This window comes from Trypanosoma cruzi, genomic scaffold, assembly GCF_000209065.1.
Source record: "Trypanosoma cruzi strain CL Brener 1047053516455 genomic scaffold, whole genome shotgun sequence".
Classification (NCBI taxonomy): domain Eukaryota; phylum Euglenozoa; class Kinetoplastea; order Trypanosomatida; family Trypanosomatidae; genus Trypanosoma; species Trypanosoma cruzi.
The window spans coordinates 62448-79278 of record NW_001849413.1 but is presented as its reverse complement, the minus strand read 5'-3'; the positions used below and the strand labels follow the sequence as shown (position 1 = coordinate 79278).

The following is a 16831-nucleotide window of genomic DNA, read 5'->3' as shown; positions in this document are numbered from 1 at the left end:
ATGACGATAGGACGCAGTTTTTATATAGAAATTGCTGTGGCATGGTTGTTCTCTACACTTTCCATGCCTCACTGCACATGACAACTTTCCCGCTTATTTATTTATTTTTAGTTGTCATTTCTTTCTCTTCGCACTGATTGGCGGGGTTGTTTTGTTGTTGGCTTTTTTGCTTCTTTTTCTTTCTTTAAGAGGCGGAAAAATAATATTTCTTATTTTCTCTGTGGGTGTGTACGGCTGCTTCCTTTTTTTTTAGTTGTCCGGCCAATTTTTTGCCCTCTTGTTTTTTTTTTTTTATTTGTTGTTTCTTTCCATGTCTCTTGAAAGTCCCGCAGTCGCACGTAGCAGGCGCGACAACACAAACACACACAAAAGGAGGGAGAGAAAGCGCAACGTTTCAATGGGTGTTGGCTCACACAAACGGTCGCAGGGCGAGGCGGCCTTCACGCAGACGTCTCATGCCCCGCCGCTGCCTGCGCTTCTTCGCCCGCAGTTTCAGGTATTCGGCGAGGAAAATCTGAACGCCATCGACCGACGGCTGAGGCGAGGCGAGGCGGAGCGCATGGAGGAGAAAAAAATACAGGAGCGATGCGCGAGGGTTCGCGAGCGGCGGAATGCGGAGTCGCAGCGAAACATCGAAATGATCCAAAAGCGAACTGCACGACACGCTTCAGCAGCGGGACTCGTTGAGGAGCGTCGTCTGCGGGCCGAGTTTCGCCAGCTGTGCCGTTGGTAGCGGGGGCCAGCCGGGCTGACGAGTGGTGGACGGCTTTGTGTTGAACGGTTCCTGTTGGCATTGGAGTGGCCGCACTGCGGCGAGCTCATAGAAGTAGAAATGTGTCGTAGATGTTGGAGGTGTTTACATGACCTCTTTTAAGAGCCTTTTTCCATGACTCCTTTTTTTTTTTTTTTTTGTTCTTGTTGATATCTTTGTCGTTTTTATTTATTTATTTATTTGTTTTTGTTTACATGTCACGTTTGTTTTTGGCAAAATTTTTTTTTTTTTTTTTTTTAAACTCGCTCAGTCACCCGCTTACGCCTTTTTTTTTTTTTTCTTCTGTATTTTGTCTGCTTCTGTTGGAGGACTTGACGGCGGTGGCGGCGGCGACGGTGGTGTCTACAGCCAACACAGGGAGCGAGTAGGGAGTGTGTGGGCTTGGCTGTCCATTCGGGGAGGCAACAGAGGCGGAGGGTGCGTACAGGGAAAGCAACGAGCAGCGACAGGAGGCGGAGGTGTCAGGCATGTCTGAGCACAAGAACCCTGCCCGTGTCGATCAGTACGACTCGGGCACATACACGCGGAAGGGACAAACAACCCGTGTTGTGGTTCGTGAGAAGCCGTTTATTAAGTCACGGTCTCAGCGGTTTTTTGAATTTCTCCGCCCCTCCACCCGCACCGGCTTTAACGTGGTACAAGGGTTTGAGCTAGCGAAGGTGATGGTATGTATCGTGTTTCCTATTTTCATGTTACTTTACTGGAAACACATGCAGAAGAGACTTCCCGACCAGTGGGAGAGTCAATTTGCAGGGTTGCAGCATCGGAAACTTAAGGAGGATGTGCTGCAGGAGCAAGAGACGGATTACTTTACGATCATTGAGACATTTAAAGAGCGTCGCGAGAAGGCTTTGCAAAAAAAGCAGAAGGAAGCGAGGGAGGCGAACCAACAGTTTAAGCAATAGCCAACACAAAAGGAAGACGGCGCAAAGGCCGCAACACCGCAATTTGAAAACAGAAAAAAAAGAAAAAAGGAAAACCAGGAAAGGGATTGAGAAAAAGGAGGGACGTAAAGCGGATGACTCTGATGCCTTCCCCCCTCCCCCTAAAGGCCTTTTCTCTTTATGCTGCTTCTGGTTGCATTAGTGCATTTCATTGTTTTAGCCGCGTTATTGTTTTGATTTTCTTTGCCTCTAATTTATTACAGGGCCGCAATACCCTCCCCTCTCTCTCTCTCTCCACACACACACACACACTCTTTTACTTTCTTGTTCTATCTGTCCCTGTTTCCTTTCTTTTCTTTTCTTTTTTCTTTTTTTTTAATTTTTTGTTGTCATTTGTGCAACTCCAGTTGTTTTTATTTTATTTTATTGCCTTTCACAGCGTAGATGGAGGACAACAACGGTCCCAAGCGGGCGCGCAGTGAGGCGATGGAGGATACTTCCAGCAGGTCGACGACACCCCTGCAAGTGGATCAGTCTGCAACGCCCGAGGCGACCCCGGCACGTGACCCGTTGCTGGAGGAGCAGATGGACCAGCTCGGTGTGGATGAGGACTTTAAGGCATCTTTGCGTTGCATGTCGCCGAATACGCGAAGGGATGTGATGAACGATATTATACGGGGCCAGCAGCAGGAGCGGACCACGATGGCGACCCCGTTTGGGTTGCTTTCTATCCTGGGTGAAACTTCCATTTTACCGCTTTTCAGTGGCGTAGATGTGCGTCTCTCCGTAGAGGAGGATTCGGAGGATGAGCAGAGGGGATCGGATGGCTCGAGGGCGCACTCCTCGCCGCGGCGAATGTCCCCAAGCAGTGGGGCCGATGATAGGTCTGAAAACTCGAGAATGGAGACACCGGCGTTGCGAGAACAGGTTTTGCGCTCTCAGATGCTTTACTTACTTCACATCATGCGCGGCTCTCACATCGCTAACACCATTTCTGAGGCCATTGCGCAGCGGTCGCTGGGGATCACGCAGGATATTGATGACATGTCGTATGAGCAGCTTTTGGAACTTCAGGAGCGGATTGGGTTTGTCAGCAAGGGTATTACCAGGGAGCAGATGCAGCAGTGCATGCAAGATGTGCCGTGGCCGAAGGAGGGCAGCTGTGTGGTGTGCCAGTCCGAGTGGCAAGATGGCACAGACGGCAACGAGCGGAGTGTAGAGCTGAAGGTGTGCCACCACATTTTCCACCAACGCTGCATTGAGCAGTGGCTGGGGTCCAACAAGACATGCCCGGTGTGCAAGAAGGACGTTGTGTGAGGCATGCAGAGACACCACCACCCTTCCTGCCGTGACGCCCAAAAGGAATCAACGAAAGGAGTAATGGGAGGGAGGCAAGCACACAGAAGTCCGCACACACACACACACACACGCGGGTCCGCATTGCGCAATGGTACCGGCGACCTGCCACCGCGAGCATCTCCCTCTCCGACAAGCAGTTTGAACAGGTCCGAAAGTGCAAGAAAGCGATAAGCATTAGAAAAAAAAAAGAAAAAAAGAGAGATAAAAAAAAAAAAAAAGAGATAAAAAAAAAGAAAAAAAAGAAAGAAAAAGAGAAATGAATAGCAACAACAACAACAACAACAAAAAAAAATCAAAAAGAAGAATGTGAAATAAAAAAACAAAAAGAGGGATGAGTGGAAGTAAGTAAATACATTTATATATACATATATATAAATATAAATACATATGCATGTATGTATGTTTGGCTTGTATGAATTACCAACCCAAAACAACTGGTGACGGTGGTGAATGCACGAGGAGGTGCACTCCAGCAGGAGTATTGGGTGGGGTACGACGAAAGAAAACAACAAAAACAAAAAGGAAGGGATTAGTGGATAAACGACGGCAACGAATCAACAACGAGAGCAGAAAATGAAAACAAAAACAAAAACAAAAACAGCAACCAAAAAAAAAAAAAAAAAGGCGCTGGTGATGATAAGTTTCCGTGGAAACTCAGCACAAAATATTTTACACGGATGCCATTAACAACAACAACAACAACAAAAGAAAACAAAAAAAAAAAAAATAGATTTTTGCCGTGGATGAGGGCTGGACGACGCGGATGGGGAGTCGATGCGAGGCAATTTTTTTTTCTTTCTTGGTGGGTGGGCGGGCAGTAGTAAATGAAAGACGGGGAAAAAATGAGGCATGAGAAGAGGGCAGATGTACGGGAGAGGAAGAATGAGCCTGCGCATGTAATGTGCGTAATCCGTAGAGCGGCTGAGCGGCGCTTGTGTGTGTGTGTGTGTGTGTGTGACTGTTGGGTGGTGGTGGTGGACGGAAGGCAGGGGGATCTTTCACGTTATTATTATTATTTTGTTTCTTATCCCGTCTTCCCCTACGCAGCCCCTTCACCCCCCCGCCACCATTTTGCAGGGCAAAAAAGGGGGAGTATAAAAAGAGAAATGGAACTTAACGTCACTTCACCATGCCGTCTTTTTTTTATTCTTTTTTTTGTCTTTTTCTTCTTCTTTTTACATTGTTTTCTGTCTTGTCGCCATCCTTTTCTTTTTTTTTTCTTTTTTCCATGTATGCTTGTGAATATGCCTTTCTTTCAATGCCTGCTCGTTGTTCCTTCTCTTTGCCGCTTATATGAGTGGTGCTGTCTGCCTGTCTGCCTGTGTGGGCGCAGAGGGGCGTGCCGCGAAGGAGGGCAGAGGAGGGGCTGGGGCCGGATGGCGGAGAAAATGACAGCAGGCACCGAGGAGCCACTCCTCTTCTCTCCCTGAGGAAACGAGGCGGCAATGCCGACGGACGGAACAGCGGGTGGGGAGAGTGGGGAAAAAGGATAAAGCGCAGATATGTTTTTATTCCATTCCTTTTCTTGACTGGCTGCTGCACCGCGATGCGTTTTCTTCCCCCCCTTTCCCCCTTTCCCCTTTTTTCTTTCCTTTTTTTTTATGTTTTTAATGGCGATCCGTCACCTCACTCCCCGACGGGACGCGGCAGGCGTCACCATTGAAGGCGACGGAAAGGGGTTAGGGTGGGATGAGGGAGAGCAGAGCGACACAATCGGCAGAAAACATAAAAATTTTTTTGTGTGCTTTCCTTCTGACTGCTGATTTGCTGGCGGTCTTATGCGGAATAAACGGCGCCGAAAGAAGAAGAAGAAGAAAAAAGCAACAGAATGAAAAAGGAAACAACAACAACAACAACAACACGTTTTTTTAAATTTGTTTAGTTGCATTGTTTGCGGTTTGCCGTACGCAATTATATTTGTGTTGTCTGCATACTGGCGCGTATTGTAAAGCCCACGGTTTCTTGTCACCTACTTATTTGGTTTTTTTTTTTTTTCTAGTGCGTGTGTGAGTGTGTGTATTTGCGTTTGTGTGCGTTTGTGCGGATGCGCTGAAAGCAAATAAACGAAATGAATGCAATTTAAAGTGTTGACGTTGTGAATGAGAAGAAGGATGCATGTTGTTTGCGTGGAGAGTCATTGAACCCGCATGGGACATGTGGTGCCGGTGCATGCATGAAATGTGGGTGGAATGACTTTTTTTTTGTTGCTTTTTTTTTTTTTTTTCTCTGTGTGTGTTGTTATGCACAACAGTACTGGCAGGTAGCGATGTCATCTGGGCTTTTTGCCTTGTATGAGGATGACTTCAATGAGAGTTCACGGGAGGTGCGGGCAGCGGCGGCAGCCTTGCAGGAGTCGTTAAAACAGGATTCCAGTACGTATGAGCCTCCACCCACGACAGGGCCTCAAAGCCGCGGACACCACTGCGAGGTGATGCAGCAGGGACTGGCGCACATGCGCGAACTTGTAACGAGCATGCTGTATGAGAGCAATGATGTTGAATCGGGTGAGTTACGCAACGAGGTAAGGCGACGCGTGGAGGATTACAAGCAGGTGGTCACTGTTCTGGAGGGGGAATTGTTTAGACTGCGGCAGGACTCGAAGAACGCGGACAGGATGGATCTCATATCGGGTGGCAATGATACATTGGATGAAGCAAACCAGGAGGCACGTGCCTTTATGCTTGAGAACACACAAAGGTTACGTCAAGGCACCACAACATTGGAGAGAGCAGAGAGAGCCCTGCACGGTGCAAGTGATTTGGGCACCTCAACTCTTAATACGCTTCGCACACAAACGGAGACGGTGCGGCACTTTCACGCGACTGTTCATGATGTGGATTCACAGGTCATGGAATCACGTAGACTCGTTAACCAAATGCAGCGCACAGCGATGAAACACAAGTTATGGCTTATAGGCATCATAGTTGGTTTGTTTCTTTGCATCATTTTAGGAATATATGTCCGGCGCTAGTCGATTGGAAGACTTTTATATGTGCTTTTTTTTTTTTTTTTTCATTATCATTTTCCTTGTGTGTGTGTGTGTGTGTCTTTTGTTTGTTTTTGTGCTGTGGTTTGCGTCAATGTGTTGTCTTTGGCATCCCGCTTTTGCCGTCGTCCTTGTGGGAGGTTATGATTATTATTTTGCTTTTTTTTTTTTTTTTCATTTGTGCCTGTTGCGCTTGCTGGAAAGGGGGTGGGAGGGGCGCGTCATGTCGACGCTGTTCCAGAGCTACGAGGAGGAGTACCGCGATGTCGTCAAAAGTATCCGCGAGGGTCTCGACGGGCTGCGCGCGACGCTCAAGCGCGAGGCGGACGGCTACAACGCCCCGCCGGCCACCGGCCCCGCAAGTCGTCTGCAGCGCGGCGCGCAGCTCGTGAAGCTGACGACACAATTGAAGGAGCTGCTGAACAACATGGAGTACGAGTGCAACGATGTCCCTGTCGTCCACCGGCCGGCGCTGCGGGAGCGACTGGCGGAGTGTCGGAGGGGCGCACGGGAACTGGAGGAGGAAATCGCGAAGACGCGCGGGGAGTGTGCCGCCGCCGACCGCCTGGACCTCATGGGCGCCCCGGAGAAAAAAGGGTCGGCTCCCGTGGATGCCAGGGCTTTGGGCCTCGACGATGAAACCGCAAGGCATCGCCTGCAGATGATGCAGAATACGGAGAAGGTGAAGCAGGCCTCGGGTACTTTGAACCGGGCCGAGCGGCTGCTGAACGAGACGGAGGAGACAGGGGCGGCGGTAATGAAAAACTTGCGCACCCAGACAGAGACGATACAACGCATCAACGCCACAACGACGGGCGTCAATGAGGAAATATCTGAGGTGAGCAAGATACTCACAAAAATGCATCGAACGATGGTCAAACACAAAAGTATGCTGATTGGTATAATTTTGGTGCTTGTTGTTCTTATATTTGTGGCATTGTACGTTTCATTTTTGAAACACAAGAAGGAAACGCCAGTGCAGCCGTCGCAGACACCAACGGATGCACCGGAGTTACCAAAATGGGGTCCAGATTCAGGTGGTGGCTTACCCGTTGATTGAATACACTCATCTGCCAATGGTGTATATATATTTATATATATATTTAGTTTTGCGTGTTCATGCGTGTTTCGTATTTGCTTCTAAGATGGAAGTGGGATGCAAATGAAAAAGTAATTAAAGAGTGTGTGGATGTGTCTGTGCGCATATGTGGGTATCTGCAATTCTGCTTGAGGCGGGTCAACCACTGAGCATCTTTTTTCTTTTTCTTTTTTCTTTTCTTTTCTTTTTTTTTTTTGTTTCCCACCAATATTAGTGTGCTTGTGATCACTCATTAAGGGGAAAATTATAGGAATTATAAGGAGATTTGGACGCGTCATGTATGCGGAGTCCACCCTGCCTGCTCCGCGAGTGGCGTATGAAAATCTCCTGCAGGCCCTGATGTACGAACGGGACTCCATCAATGACGCCTACGACTCGCTCTTGGGGCTTGTGCGTCAAAACCTTTGCGAGGATGACACGGCGACCCCTGCCACGTGTGTGTTGCAGGGCCTGACTGGGATGCTGCGCTTTATCTTTGAACGGCTGTACCAGCACACAAGCGAGACTGCCCTGACATTTGTGAAGGAGATCGGCCTGGGATCCGAGGAAGACGCGTGCCTGGAGGCGGTTGCGGCGCTGCATGACGCCATAAAGGCGAAGATGTTTGCCCCTAACGCGCGAATGAGCGACGCCAAAGAACGGAATAAACACGCTGGGGAGGGCGGGGAGAAGTTGCGGGGCGCCCGTCAGAAGTGTTGTATCTTTGCGGTTTCTTCTCACTACGAATGGGGGGCGAAGCAGGAGATTCTCGAGGCTCTCACCCACAAGCTCCATCACACAACCGTGGTGCTGCAGCGGTGTGAGGCAAGCAAGGAACCGAGTATGGCGCTGCAGCTTGGATGCAATGTTCTTATCTCACCGTTCATGCCAACCGCACCTTGCGCCGTTGCTTATGCAACGAAGGAAAAGGTGCTGCAGTACGCTTGTTCCTGCATTGAAGACGAGATTGACGACGAACTGGATGCGTTGCTTCATGCACTCGACTACACCGCACGCCCCAGTACTCCACTGACCGAAGCGGCAACGGTGAAAAGCCCAACGAATGTGGCACCTGTCGTCTCCCGCAATGTTTTACAAGGTGGCATAGCTGCTTCTCCACAGAATGCCACGGGTGCTTTGGGCGTCCATGAATCGATCAAGTGGCAGAGATCAGAGAATAACGGTTTTCAACCCTACACGCAGACGATGAAGCGGCCACGTGTGGATTTACTTTCCATGTCGCCCGCCGTATTGACAGAGCCAACGGATTTCTCGCTGCAGCTTTCGCAGGTTATTCAGTACCAGCGTGATTCCCCCTCTAGAACTGGCCCTGTACTGACTGCAGACCATGCAGAGAATTCTGTATTAGACCCCTCACAATGGCGGTTTCAAATCAGCAATTCTCTTAGGGAGTCTAAGGATGAAGTGGTTAGTGCAATTTCTCTGTTGGGTGGTCGTGTGGATCACAGCAAATCGTATAATCCACAAACAACCCACTTGGTCGTTGCTGAGGGTTTGGCAGAACGCACGGAAAAATATTTGAGTTGCTGTGCTGCACGAAAGTACATTGTATCTCCTCGCTACGTCCTTGAGTCTGCAAAGCGTGGGAAATGGATTGTTGATCGCTTACATGAATATGATAAAAACCCCTTGCGTCATTTGTCAAATGTTTCATCAACACCGCCGTTTCATGGTTGGCGTGTGGTGCTGTTTACATCAACCGCTTCTGTGGACACTGGCATTGTGACGGTACTGAAGGCCGGCGGATGTACGGATATCACGTCGTACATTTTTAATACCGTAGCCGCCCCTAATATAGACTGTAGATGCATAGAGCAGGCTTCTCATCTTTTAGTGGAATGTAAAAATGTCTCGCGAACTGGGCGATTTCTTACACCCCCATGGTTTCCAGATACATTGAAACGACAAGATCATAGGCTGTTTTCTTTAGAATTGCTGCTTCATTTGTTGTGCTTCTGCCCCACTTCCGTATTTGACGAATATGGACGCCCCATCGATACGCTGCAGCTACCACCCTCCTGTCTGCTAGAGATTCCTTTGACCGACGCGCGTCTTCCTGGTAGTTTGGATAGAGCAGTGAAGTAGGCCTTTAACTTTGGATGCGTATATATATTTATATCTCAACCCTTCTTTTTCAAAATTATTTTTTTTTTTTGATTTTTTTTTTTTTTTTTTTTTTTTGCATGCGTGTTGTGCGGGGATGGGGGCTGTTGGTTGCGTTTGTTTATATGTACCGAGGCAACTGTCTTTTTTTAAATTTTTATTCTTTATTGCAATGGATACGCATATAATATATACGATGGACGCATCATGGCGGGTGTAGGGGAGCCTGTGCGAGAGTACGAGTGATAAGGTTGGGGATTTTTATGTTGTGTGGAAGTGGGCGTCTGTCTTTTTTCTTTTTTTTTTTTTTAAATTTAATGCGATGTTATTATTATTATTATTATTTTCTTTTTTTCTTTGCTGAGTGCGGCTTTAAAGGAAGTTATTGACACAAACACTCCGACAGAAATTATTAGATTTTTATTTTTATTTTATTTGTTGTTGTTTTTGTTTACACGGCCGATGGGACCTCCTTGCAACTGCTCGATGCTTATTTCCCTCCTGATCAGCGCATTGTTGGGAAGTTATTTGGTCTACTTGATCGTCTGGGTGCCGGTCTACCGCTACACCGCAAGCATCATTGTCCTGCTGCTGCTGGCCTTCAATTTTTCCGCGTGGCGGTTTTTACCATCGGAACGCGCGTATGTGCGGGAACGGGCGAAAGATGTTGTGAATGAGCGCCTTGCCTTCACCGCACCAACAGCGGTGGCGTGACGCATGAGGCGCCTTCCTCCTTCCTCCTTTTTTTAATTTTTTTTTTTTATTGTTATGCCGTTATGGAGGGTGTGTGTGTGTGTGTGTGCTATTCTCCTTGATGACTGTAATGATTTGGGTTTTCCGGCAATTGCATTTTTCTCATTCTTTACCGAATGATGTGCCACGTGATCCGAGTTGTTTCTTCTTCCATGTGCTCCGAACCAAGAAGTGGGAAGCCGTGGGTGAATCTTCCATTTGTGTTCATTATTATTATTATTATTATGTTTTTTTTTTATTTTCTTTTTCTTTTTTACATTTTTATTTTTTAATTGTTATTATTTCATGCTGACACGCATGCATCTGCGCATGCGTGTCTCTCTCTTTCTGTATGCCTTTACCTGTTGGTGGTGGGCGCTGGGGGTGTCACAAGCCGTGAGGTAGGGCTGTGGGTATTCGCCTTATCTGCGTGCTCTCCTGTAACGTGTTGCATGTATTCACGGCTTTTTTTCTTTTTTTTCTTTTTTTTTTGCCACGGTCACTTTGACTCTCTCTGTTAGTTTGTGTCTGAGTGTGTGTGTGTGTGTGCGTTTAATTTTCTGCGTGTAATAATTGTTTTTTTGTACTTTTTTTGTCGCATTATTTTGTTTTATTCACACATGACGGTGGCGGTGTGCACGGGGAAGCGTGTGGTCCCTGGCGATGTTGTTTACTCCGGCAGTGCGAGTTGCGGCGAGTGGGATCGTGTGGCGGCCGGCGAAGGCTGCTGCACCCGCATTGTGGCCGGTGATTCTTCCGTGGATTCGGCGGAGGTGCGGCAAATCATAGCGACGCGGCTGGGCACCGTGCAGTGGAGCGAGAGCACCGTGTCTGTCCAACGGGCTCCCAAGCGCAGACAAGAGTCCGCCCACGTCGCGTTGATCGCGAACGACCCAAACGACGTCGAATCACCCTCCGCCCTGGCGAGGTCGACCGCAGTCTTTGGCCCGCGGCTGGGGGACACCGTCCACTTGCGTGTGGTGCGCGTCTCGCGTGCCTTTGCCTACGGTGAGATCATCGCTGTCAATGGCGTGTGGTGCAGCAACAGCAGCGTGAGCGTTGGACTGGCGGGGTCGTTCCGCGGCGTGGTGCGTGTTGAGGATATCCGCCCCTTCAAACCAACGAAGGATCAGTTGACGCCGCCACCGCCCGCCGCGGCCTTTCATGCCGGTGATGTCGTCATGGCGACGGTGCTGTCGCAGTCGGACGTGCGGCAGTATCAGCTAAGCACGATGCACGAGCACTGCGGTGTGGTGGAGGCTTCCGTCGTGATGGATCGCGTGCGGGTGAAGCTGCAGCACATTCCTGGACGCCGCGACGCAATGCGGAACCCGGCTGACGGAACGGTCCACTACCGCTGGTGCCCGTTGATCCATCCCGCAGCGGCATGACGCACTTGAGCGAAGGTAGACACGGCAGAGATGCTTTAAAACAATTTTTGCACCTCCTCTCGTCTTTTTTTTCTGTTTTGTTTCTTCCGTCCCTTGTGTGTGTGTGTGTTAAGGAAAAAAAGGAAGGAAGGAAGGAAGGGGGAAAGTGAGTTTGGCCGCAGTTGACTGCTGCACGCCGCATGTTGCTGATTTTCCTTTCGTATACGTGTTTTTCTGTTTGGAAGGCCTGGACACCATCCAAATTTTTATTTTTTTCCTTTTTCTTTTCTTTTCTTTAACAACGGGCGCAAAACAAGAAGGGAAGTAAAATATCACAAATTGTTATTATTTCTTCTGCTAAACATGAAGCTTGCGTTCTCTTTTTTTGCCTATGTCGGCGCCTTTTCTGTCGTGCTGGGCCTCTATCGTCTTGTGAAGTTTTTATACGTCAACCTCCTGGCTTCCACGGATCTAAAGCGTAAGTACGCGCGTGCCGGCGACTGGGCTATTGTGACCGGTGCGACGGAGGGCATCGGCTACGCCATGGCGATGGAACTTGCGCGTCGTGGGTTCAACGTGTGTGTTGTTGCCCGCACCCGTTCAAAGCTGGACGCGGTGGTGGCTGAGATTGAGAAGAAGGGCGTGCAGGGGAAGGCCGTCGTCTTTGATTTTTCCACCGCTGACGCACAGGCGTACAAGAGACTCTTTGCGGAGCTCGAGTTACTTGAGGTGGCCATCCTCGTGAACAACGTTGGCGTCAACTACCCGTACGCCAACTACTTTGATGAAGCGGATGTGGAGGAAGACATGAAAATGCTGAAGGTGAACTGCGAGGCCACGCTGCGCATGACGCGGTTTATTGTCCCCCGCCTGAAGGCGAAGAGGTCGGGCGGGATCGTCTTTCTCTCCTCCATCAGCGCCACCGTGCCGAGCCCTCTGCTCTCTGCATACGCCGGGACGAAGTCGTTAAGCCTCTCCTTCGGCGAGGGGCTCGCGTATGAACTCCAGCAGTTCGGTGTTGACGTGCTTACGGTCACGCCCAGCCTCGTCGTGAGCAGAATGACGCAGGGCGTCAGCTCGCGCAAGCCGAAGGAGACGCTCTTTATGGTCAATGCCGCGGCAATGGCGCATCAGACACTTAACAAACTTGGCATCGTCACACGCACCGCTGGCCACATCAACCACGCGTTGCTGAATTCCTGTCTAAGAATTCTGCCAGAGTCGCTCGTGGCGAACAAAATTCTGACGATGCACCAGGCTATCAAAAGGCGTGCGGAGCGTTCTCGGACTCAGTAAACAATAACAACAAAAACAACAAAAAACTCCACACGAATAAATACAAAATTGCGAAGGAATGAAAATAAGAAGAGAAAAAGAGAAGAAAAAGGGGAGAAATCTCCGTGCCTACTCGTGTGCCCTGCATCTCAATGTAATTTGGGGGGACAAACACACAAGGTATAACTGAAATGGGATACACACATACACACACACATAGACACGTGTTTTGTATGCGCGTATGCATGTATACATTTATTTTAAGAGGTTGAACTGACATTTCCCTTTCTTCCTTCTCTTTTCCTGTTTTTTTTTTTTTTTTCTGCATTTCTCGTGTGTGTATGTGTGCATGTAAGCCAAATGGTACCTAACGTCTGGCGAATGGCTGGGGAGGAGACAAACAAAACAAACAAAAAAACTATTAGGAAGAAAAGGAAAATAAATAAATAAATAAATAAATAAAAAGCGAGTGAATGAAATATAAAAGGGAAGAAAAGACGAAGAAGAAGAAGAAGAAGAAGAAAAAAAATTGAAATTTTATTTATTTTACGCTTCTTATTTTATTTTAATTTATTTTATTTTCTCTTTCTGCCTGTTCTTGCAGCCGCAGGAACTTGGCGTTATTTTTATTTTTATTTTTTTGCCGCAGGTCGATATTATATGCGACAGGCGCAACATACACGTGATGACGCCGCCGCCGTCTCTTCCTCTCTTTTTTTTTTTCTTTTTTCCCACTTGCCCGCCACCCGCTCCGCTCGCTGCATGCGCCACGTGGTTCCGCGATGTGCCCGGGGGGCGGTGGGCCGAAGTGCCGGCCGTTTGCCGCTTCGACGGCGGGGAGAAGTCAACCGACGCGGGCAACGCGGAAGTGAAGCGCAAAGAAGTGCGTGAGAAAAAAAAGACTTTTTGGAGGGGAATATCAAAAAAAAGAGAAAAAAAAGATGGCAGCGGCTGCGGGAGGGATGGTGTGGGCCGGTTGAGGGGGGAGGCGATTTATTGGCGCGAAGGCAAAAAAAATATATAAAATGAAATTAAAAGGGGGAAAAAAAAGAAATTGACGCGGCGGCCGGGAGGAATGAGTGGGGAAGACGGAGGAGTGATGTCCCCTCCCCTTTTCCCACCTGATAAAATGCCGGGAGAAAAGGAATGAAGCCGAAAAAAAAAGGAGAAGTAAAAGTTTATTTATTTATTTATTTATTTTTTAAACAATGAGACAGTTTTGTGCCTGCGGGGTTGAGCCTGCGGGTATTTTTTTTTCTTTTTTGTAGTTGCGGATTGGGCCCAAATATTTCAAATGACTTCTCTTCTTTCCCGTCTCTTCTTGTACGTAACATACACGCACTCACCTATTTTTTAGCGGGTCCTTTATGAGAGCTCATGTCCATTGGTGATGACAACATTGTCGCCTGCAGCTGCGAGGCGCCCGCGTCCTCCTCAGAGGAATACTCCGACACGTTGGAGTCGTTGGACGCTCGGTTGATTGCGGAGGCTCACGCACGGCTTCAACGCCGCATGGAGCAGGGGACTTTGACGGAAAGTAAAGAACTGGCCTTCCCTTACTGTTCTGTGTTTGCACCGTGCGGTATGTTTCCGATCAGTACAGCGCCGTTACCGCTCTTTATGAAAGACGACGACGTGGTCTCAAACATTCGTGCGCGCCTCTTGAAGGAACGGCAGGACGCGGTGGCCGTGGAGGACGCGATGGAGAAGGCTGAGTTGGCCGCACTGGAGGCTAAATGTATGTTGCTGGAATCCATGCCTTGACACCGATTGTGTGTGCGTGTGTGGAGAGAGGGAGAAAGAGAGGAGGGAGGATGAGTGAATGAAGGTGGGCGAAATATATGAGCCTTATCCCTTTGTTTCTGCTTTGCTTCCATGTGTGTGACATGTCGTGACATTTGGGAGTTATACACATGTGCAGTTTTCGTTTCCGCTGCATGTTTTTTCTTATTATCTCTTTAAATGTGTTTGCACCTTTTACGTTGCTTTAAAAAAAAAAATATTTTTTTTTAATGACGTGTGTTTCCAGAAGGAAAGGGGAAACTACAGAAGGTACGCATCTCTCGGGGAGACTTAAGCAGGCGAGCACCACATAAAAGAAAAAGAAGGACGTTTAGAAGACAAGGAGCGGCTGTGAGGGAAGGAAGAAAAATATATTCAGATAGGAAGAGAGAGAGAAAGAGAGAGGGAGAAGGAGATATCGGTAAGAGAGTCAACTTGTGTACAGCTAGGAGGTGACACACAGTTACACGTCCACTCACAATGCCGTGCTTGAATGCCCTAGCCCTGATTGAGGCGCGGCAGCGCCGCGAGTGTGAGCAGCGGTTGTTTAACAAGGCCCATGCGGAGGACTGTCGGCTGCGGCTTACCGCGAACTGGGAGAGACGTGGAGACACCGTCATTCAACGGAAGGATCTGATGCGTCACTTGGACTCTGTGCAGGCAAAACACGATGACGCACTGGTGGCCCGTCGCAAACGCCTTGCAGACATGCTTCTCCAAGAGCGCGCCGAACATGAGACGATGATGAACAACCTTGCGGAGACGGAAGAACAGCGACGCGAACGGCTCATTCAAAAAGCACGTGAGCTGCGCGCGCAACAGCAAGAGGATCTTCGAGTAGACGCGCAGAAACGACACGAACGGTTGTTCCGCGAGAAAATTGACTCTTTGCGACTGGCAGAAAGTCGGCTGAAGGTAATGCAGGTTGCTGATGCCCGCTTTAAGCAGCTTGCGCTTGCAGAGCGGCGCCGCGAGGAGGACAAGCGTGAGGAAGAGTTTTTTGCTCAGCAGAGGCTTGAGGAGCAGCGGTTGACAAATGAGCGAGCGCAACGCGATCTTGAGATGCTGCGCGTGGGTCGGGAGAAGACGAAACAGGCTCTTGCGGCGCAGGTGGAAGGAAACAAGATGCGAAAAGCACAACAACAGGCAGAGAAGCAGCGGGAGGACGATGAGTTCAACCGCGTGGTGAACGAGGAGCGGGCGGCGGAGGCGCAGAGGCGCGTTGAGGCCCGCAGGGCCCGTGCGGCCCTTGCGAAGGAGATCAGCGCGTTCAATGAAGAGCTGCGGCAGGTGCGGCGACAGGAGTACGAGCAGTTGCAGCAGGAGGACAAGGAGGTGCTGGATCGTCTGCTAGCGGAACTGGCAGAGGAGGAGCGACAGAAGCGGCAGCAGGAGGAGGAACGCCGAGAGGCCGCCCGGGCACACCTTGCGGAGATCCGGGAGCAGCTCAATCAGCGCAAGAAGGATGAAGGAGATCTAGATAGATTGTGGGATGAGGCCAACAGCAAAGAGTGGGCGAAGCGGGAGGCGCAGTGGCGCGCGGACGAGGAGAAGCGTGAGCGTTTGATGCGTAACGTACTTATCATCCGTCGGCAACAGGTGCTCGACAAGCGGCAGCAGGAGAAGGACGCCGCTGAGGCGGCAGCGAGGGAACGTGAGGAGTTTCTTCGAGAGCTTGCAAACACAGTCGACGTGGATGCGCAGGAGCGTGCACGCCGCTACAAGCTGCTGCGGGAGGACCAGAAGTATCTTATAGGTCAAATGCAGCGGCGTGCAGCAGAGAAGGAGGCGGAACGACAGGCCGTTATGAATGAAATGACGGACCAACAGGCGCTTGAGGCCAAGCATGCAGAACGCATAAAGGTGGAGATGGAGAACTTGGAGCGTGCGAAGCCCGAGCGCTACAAAAATGTACCTCTGTTACCAAAGAAGCGTCATCAAGTTTTTTAGAAAGAAGGACGCAGAAACTTACCATTTTTTTGAGTAATGAAGCATGTTTATTTTTTATTTTTTCTTTTTTGTTTTTGTTTTTGTTTTCTGTTCTTGTGTCATTGATGTGTACGATTTATTGTTGCACCTTCCCTGCACGCCGGAAACACAAATTAGATGTAAAATTTGTTCACTGTTTAACGTGATGTTCTCTGCGTCATTGAGAACAGAAAAAAACACACACGGACAAAACAAACAAACAAACAAACAAACGAAGGAGGTTTGACTGGGATGCAATGACGGTATGTGTGCCGTTGTGTGTATTTGTGTGTGTGGTATTGATGGCGGTGGTGTTGGGGGCAACACAAATACGTATGAATGTCTCCATCCACATGTCATGTGGAGTTTTAGCGTCAAACTTCTGTGGGTTTATGTTTTAATTTTTTTTTTTCTTTTTTCTTTCCCACCACCACCACGGCCGTGTGAGAATAGGCTTTGTAAAAAGAATTTAATTTTACGGACACATCTCGCTAAACAGCA

At 49.0% G+C, this 16831-nt stretch overlaps 10 protein-coding genes across 10 annotated transcripts, besides 38 other annotated features; all 10 read left to right on the top strand.

The window, feature by feature from the left end:
• Positions 1 to 16831: part of a sequence feature (heterozygous, Esmeraldo-like haplotype) that runs on past the window's edge.
• Positions 311 to 733, top strand: Tc00.1047053509767.240 (hypothetical protein, conserved; the record flags this gene model as incomplete). The annotated part of the gene is made up of 1 exon (XM_812193.1): positions 311 to 733. One exon carries the CDS (start codon positions 311 to 313, stop codon positions 731 to 733), a length of 423 nt encoding a protein of 140 aa, XP_817286.1.
• Positions 936 to 958: a microsatellite.
• Positions 991 to 1010: a microsatellite.
• Positions 1240 to 1677, top strand: Tc00.1047053509767.230 (hypothetical protein, conserved; the record flags this gene model as incomplete). Its single annotated transcript, XM_812190.1, has 1 exon — positions 1240 to 1677. One exon carries the CDS (start codon positions 1240 to 1242, stop codon positions 1675 to 1677), a length of 438 nt encoding a protein of 145 aa, XP_817283.1.
• Positions 1999 to 2031: a microsatellite.
• Positions 2101 to 2973, top strand: Tc00.1047053509767.220 (hypothetical protein, conserved; the record flags this gene model as incomplete). The annotated part of the gene is made up of 1 exon (XM_812189.1): positions 2101 to 2973. The coding sequence occupies one exon, from the start codon at positions 2101 to 2103 to the stop codon at positions 2971 to 2973; it is 873 nt and encodes a 290-aa protein (XP_817282.1).
• Positions 3194 to 3274: a sequence feature (T-rich).
• Positions 3275 to 3300: a microsatellite.
• Positions 3301 to 3341: a sequence feature (T-rich).
• Positions 3365 to 3416: a microsatellite.
• Positions 3586 to 3637: a microsatellite.
• Positions 3701 to 3720: a microsatellite.
• Positions 3949 to 3972: a microsatellite.
• Positions 4153 to 4192: a sequence feature (A-rich).
• Positions 4855 to 4876: a microsatellite.
• Positions 5014 to 5058: a microsatellite.
• Positions 5210 to 5239: a microsatellite.
• Tc00.1047053509767.215 (vesicle transport v-SNARE 11, putative) lies at positions 5282 to 5986 on the top strand (the record flags this gene model as incomplete). The annotated part of the gene is made up of 1 exon (XM_812194.1): positions 5282 to 5986. The coding sequence occupies one exon, from the start codon at positions 5282 to 5284 to the stop codon at positions 5984 to 5986; it is 705 nt and encodes a 234-aa protein (XP_817287.1).
• On the top strand, positions 6225 to 7061 carry Tc00.1047053509767.210 (vesicle transport v-SNARE 11, putative; the record flags this gene model as incomplete). Its single annotated transcript, XM_812188.1, has 1 exon — positions 6225 to 7061. The coding sequence occupies one exon, from the start codon at positions 6225 to 6227 to the stop codon at positions 7059 to 7061; it is 837 nt and encodes a 278-aa protein (XP_817281.1).
• Positions 7084 to 7107: a sequence feature (AT_rich).
• Positions 7255 to 7300: a microsatellite.
• On the top strand, positions 7377 to 9185 carry Tc00.1047053509767.200 (hypothetical protein, conserved; the record flags this gene model as incomplete). The annotated part of the gene is made up of 1 exon (XM_812187.1): positions 7377 to 9185. The coding sequence occupies one exon, from the start codon at positions 7377 to 7379 to the stop codon at positions 9183 to 9185; it is 1809 nt and encodes a 602-aa protein (XP_817280.1).
• Positions 9244 to 9281: a microsatellite.
• Positions 9500 to 9522: a sequence feature (AT_rich).
• Positions 9529 to 9548: a microsatellite.
• Positions 9610 to 9640: a sequence feature (AT_rich).
• Positions 9945 to 9968: a sequence feature (AT_rich).
• Positions 10160 to 10225: a microsatellite.
• Positions 10401 to 10427: a microsatellite.
• Tc00.1047053509767.180 (exosome component CSL4, putative) lies at positions 10556 to 11326 on the top strand (the record flags this gene model as incomplete). The annotated part of the gene is made up of 1 exon (XM_812186.1): positions 10556 to 11326. One exon carries the CDS (start codon positions 10556 to 10558, stop codon positions 11324 to 11326), a length of 771 nt encoding a protein of 256 aa, XP_817279.1.
• Positions 11446 to 11465: a microsatellite.
• Positions 11570 to 11602: a sequence feature (A-rich).
• On the top strand, positions 11669 to 12601 carry Tc00.1047053509767.170 (hypothetical protein, conserved; the record flags this gene model as incomplete). Its single annotated transcript, XM_812185.1, has 1 exon — positions 11669 to 12601. The coding sequence occupies one exon, from the start codon at positions 11669 to 11671 to the stop codon at positions 12599 to 12601; it is 933 nt and encodes a 310-aa protein (XP_817278.1).
• Positions 12860 to 12904: a sequence feature (A-rich).
• Positions 13017 to 13043: a microsatellite.
• Positions 13069 to 13109: a microsatellite.
• Positions 13136 to 13162: a microsatellite.
• Positions 13201 to 13220: a microsatellite.
• Positions 13590 to 13617: a sequence feature (AT_rich).
• Positions 13758 to 13780: a microsatellite.
• Tc00.1047053509767.160 (hypothetical protein, conserved) lies at positions 13958 to 14344 on the top strand (the record flags this gene model as incomplete). The annotated part of the gene is made up of 1 exon (XM_812184.1): positions 13958 to 14344. One exon carries the CDS (start codon positions 13958 to 13960, stop codon positions 14342 to 14344), a length of 387 nt encoding a protein of 128 aa, XP_817277.1.
• Positions 14567 to 14594: a sequence feature (AT_rich).
• Positions 14748 to 14778: a microsatellite.
• Positions 14843 to 16312, top strand: Tc00.1047053509767.150 (hypothetical protein, conserved; the record flags this gene model as incomplete). The annotated part of the gene is made up of 1 exon (XM_812183.1): positions 14843 to 16312. The coding sequence occupies one exon, from the start codon at positions 14843 to 14845 to the stop codon at positions 16310 to 16312; it is 1470 nt and encodes a 489-aa protein (XP_817276.1).
• Positions 16378 to 16409: a microsatellite.
• Positions 16541 to 16567: a microsatellite.
• Positions 16825 to 16831: part of a microsatellite that runs on past the window's edge.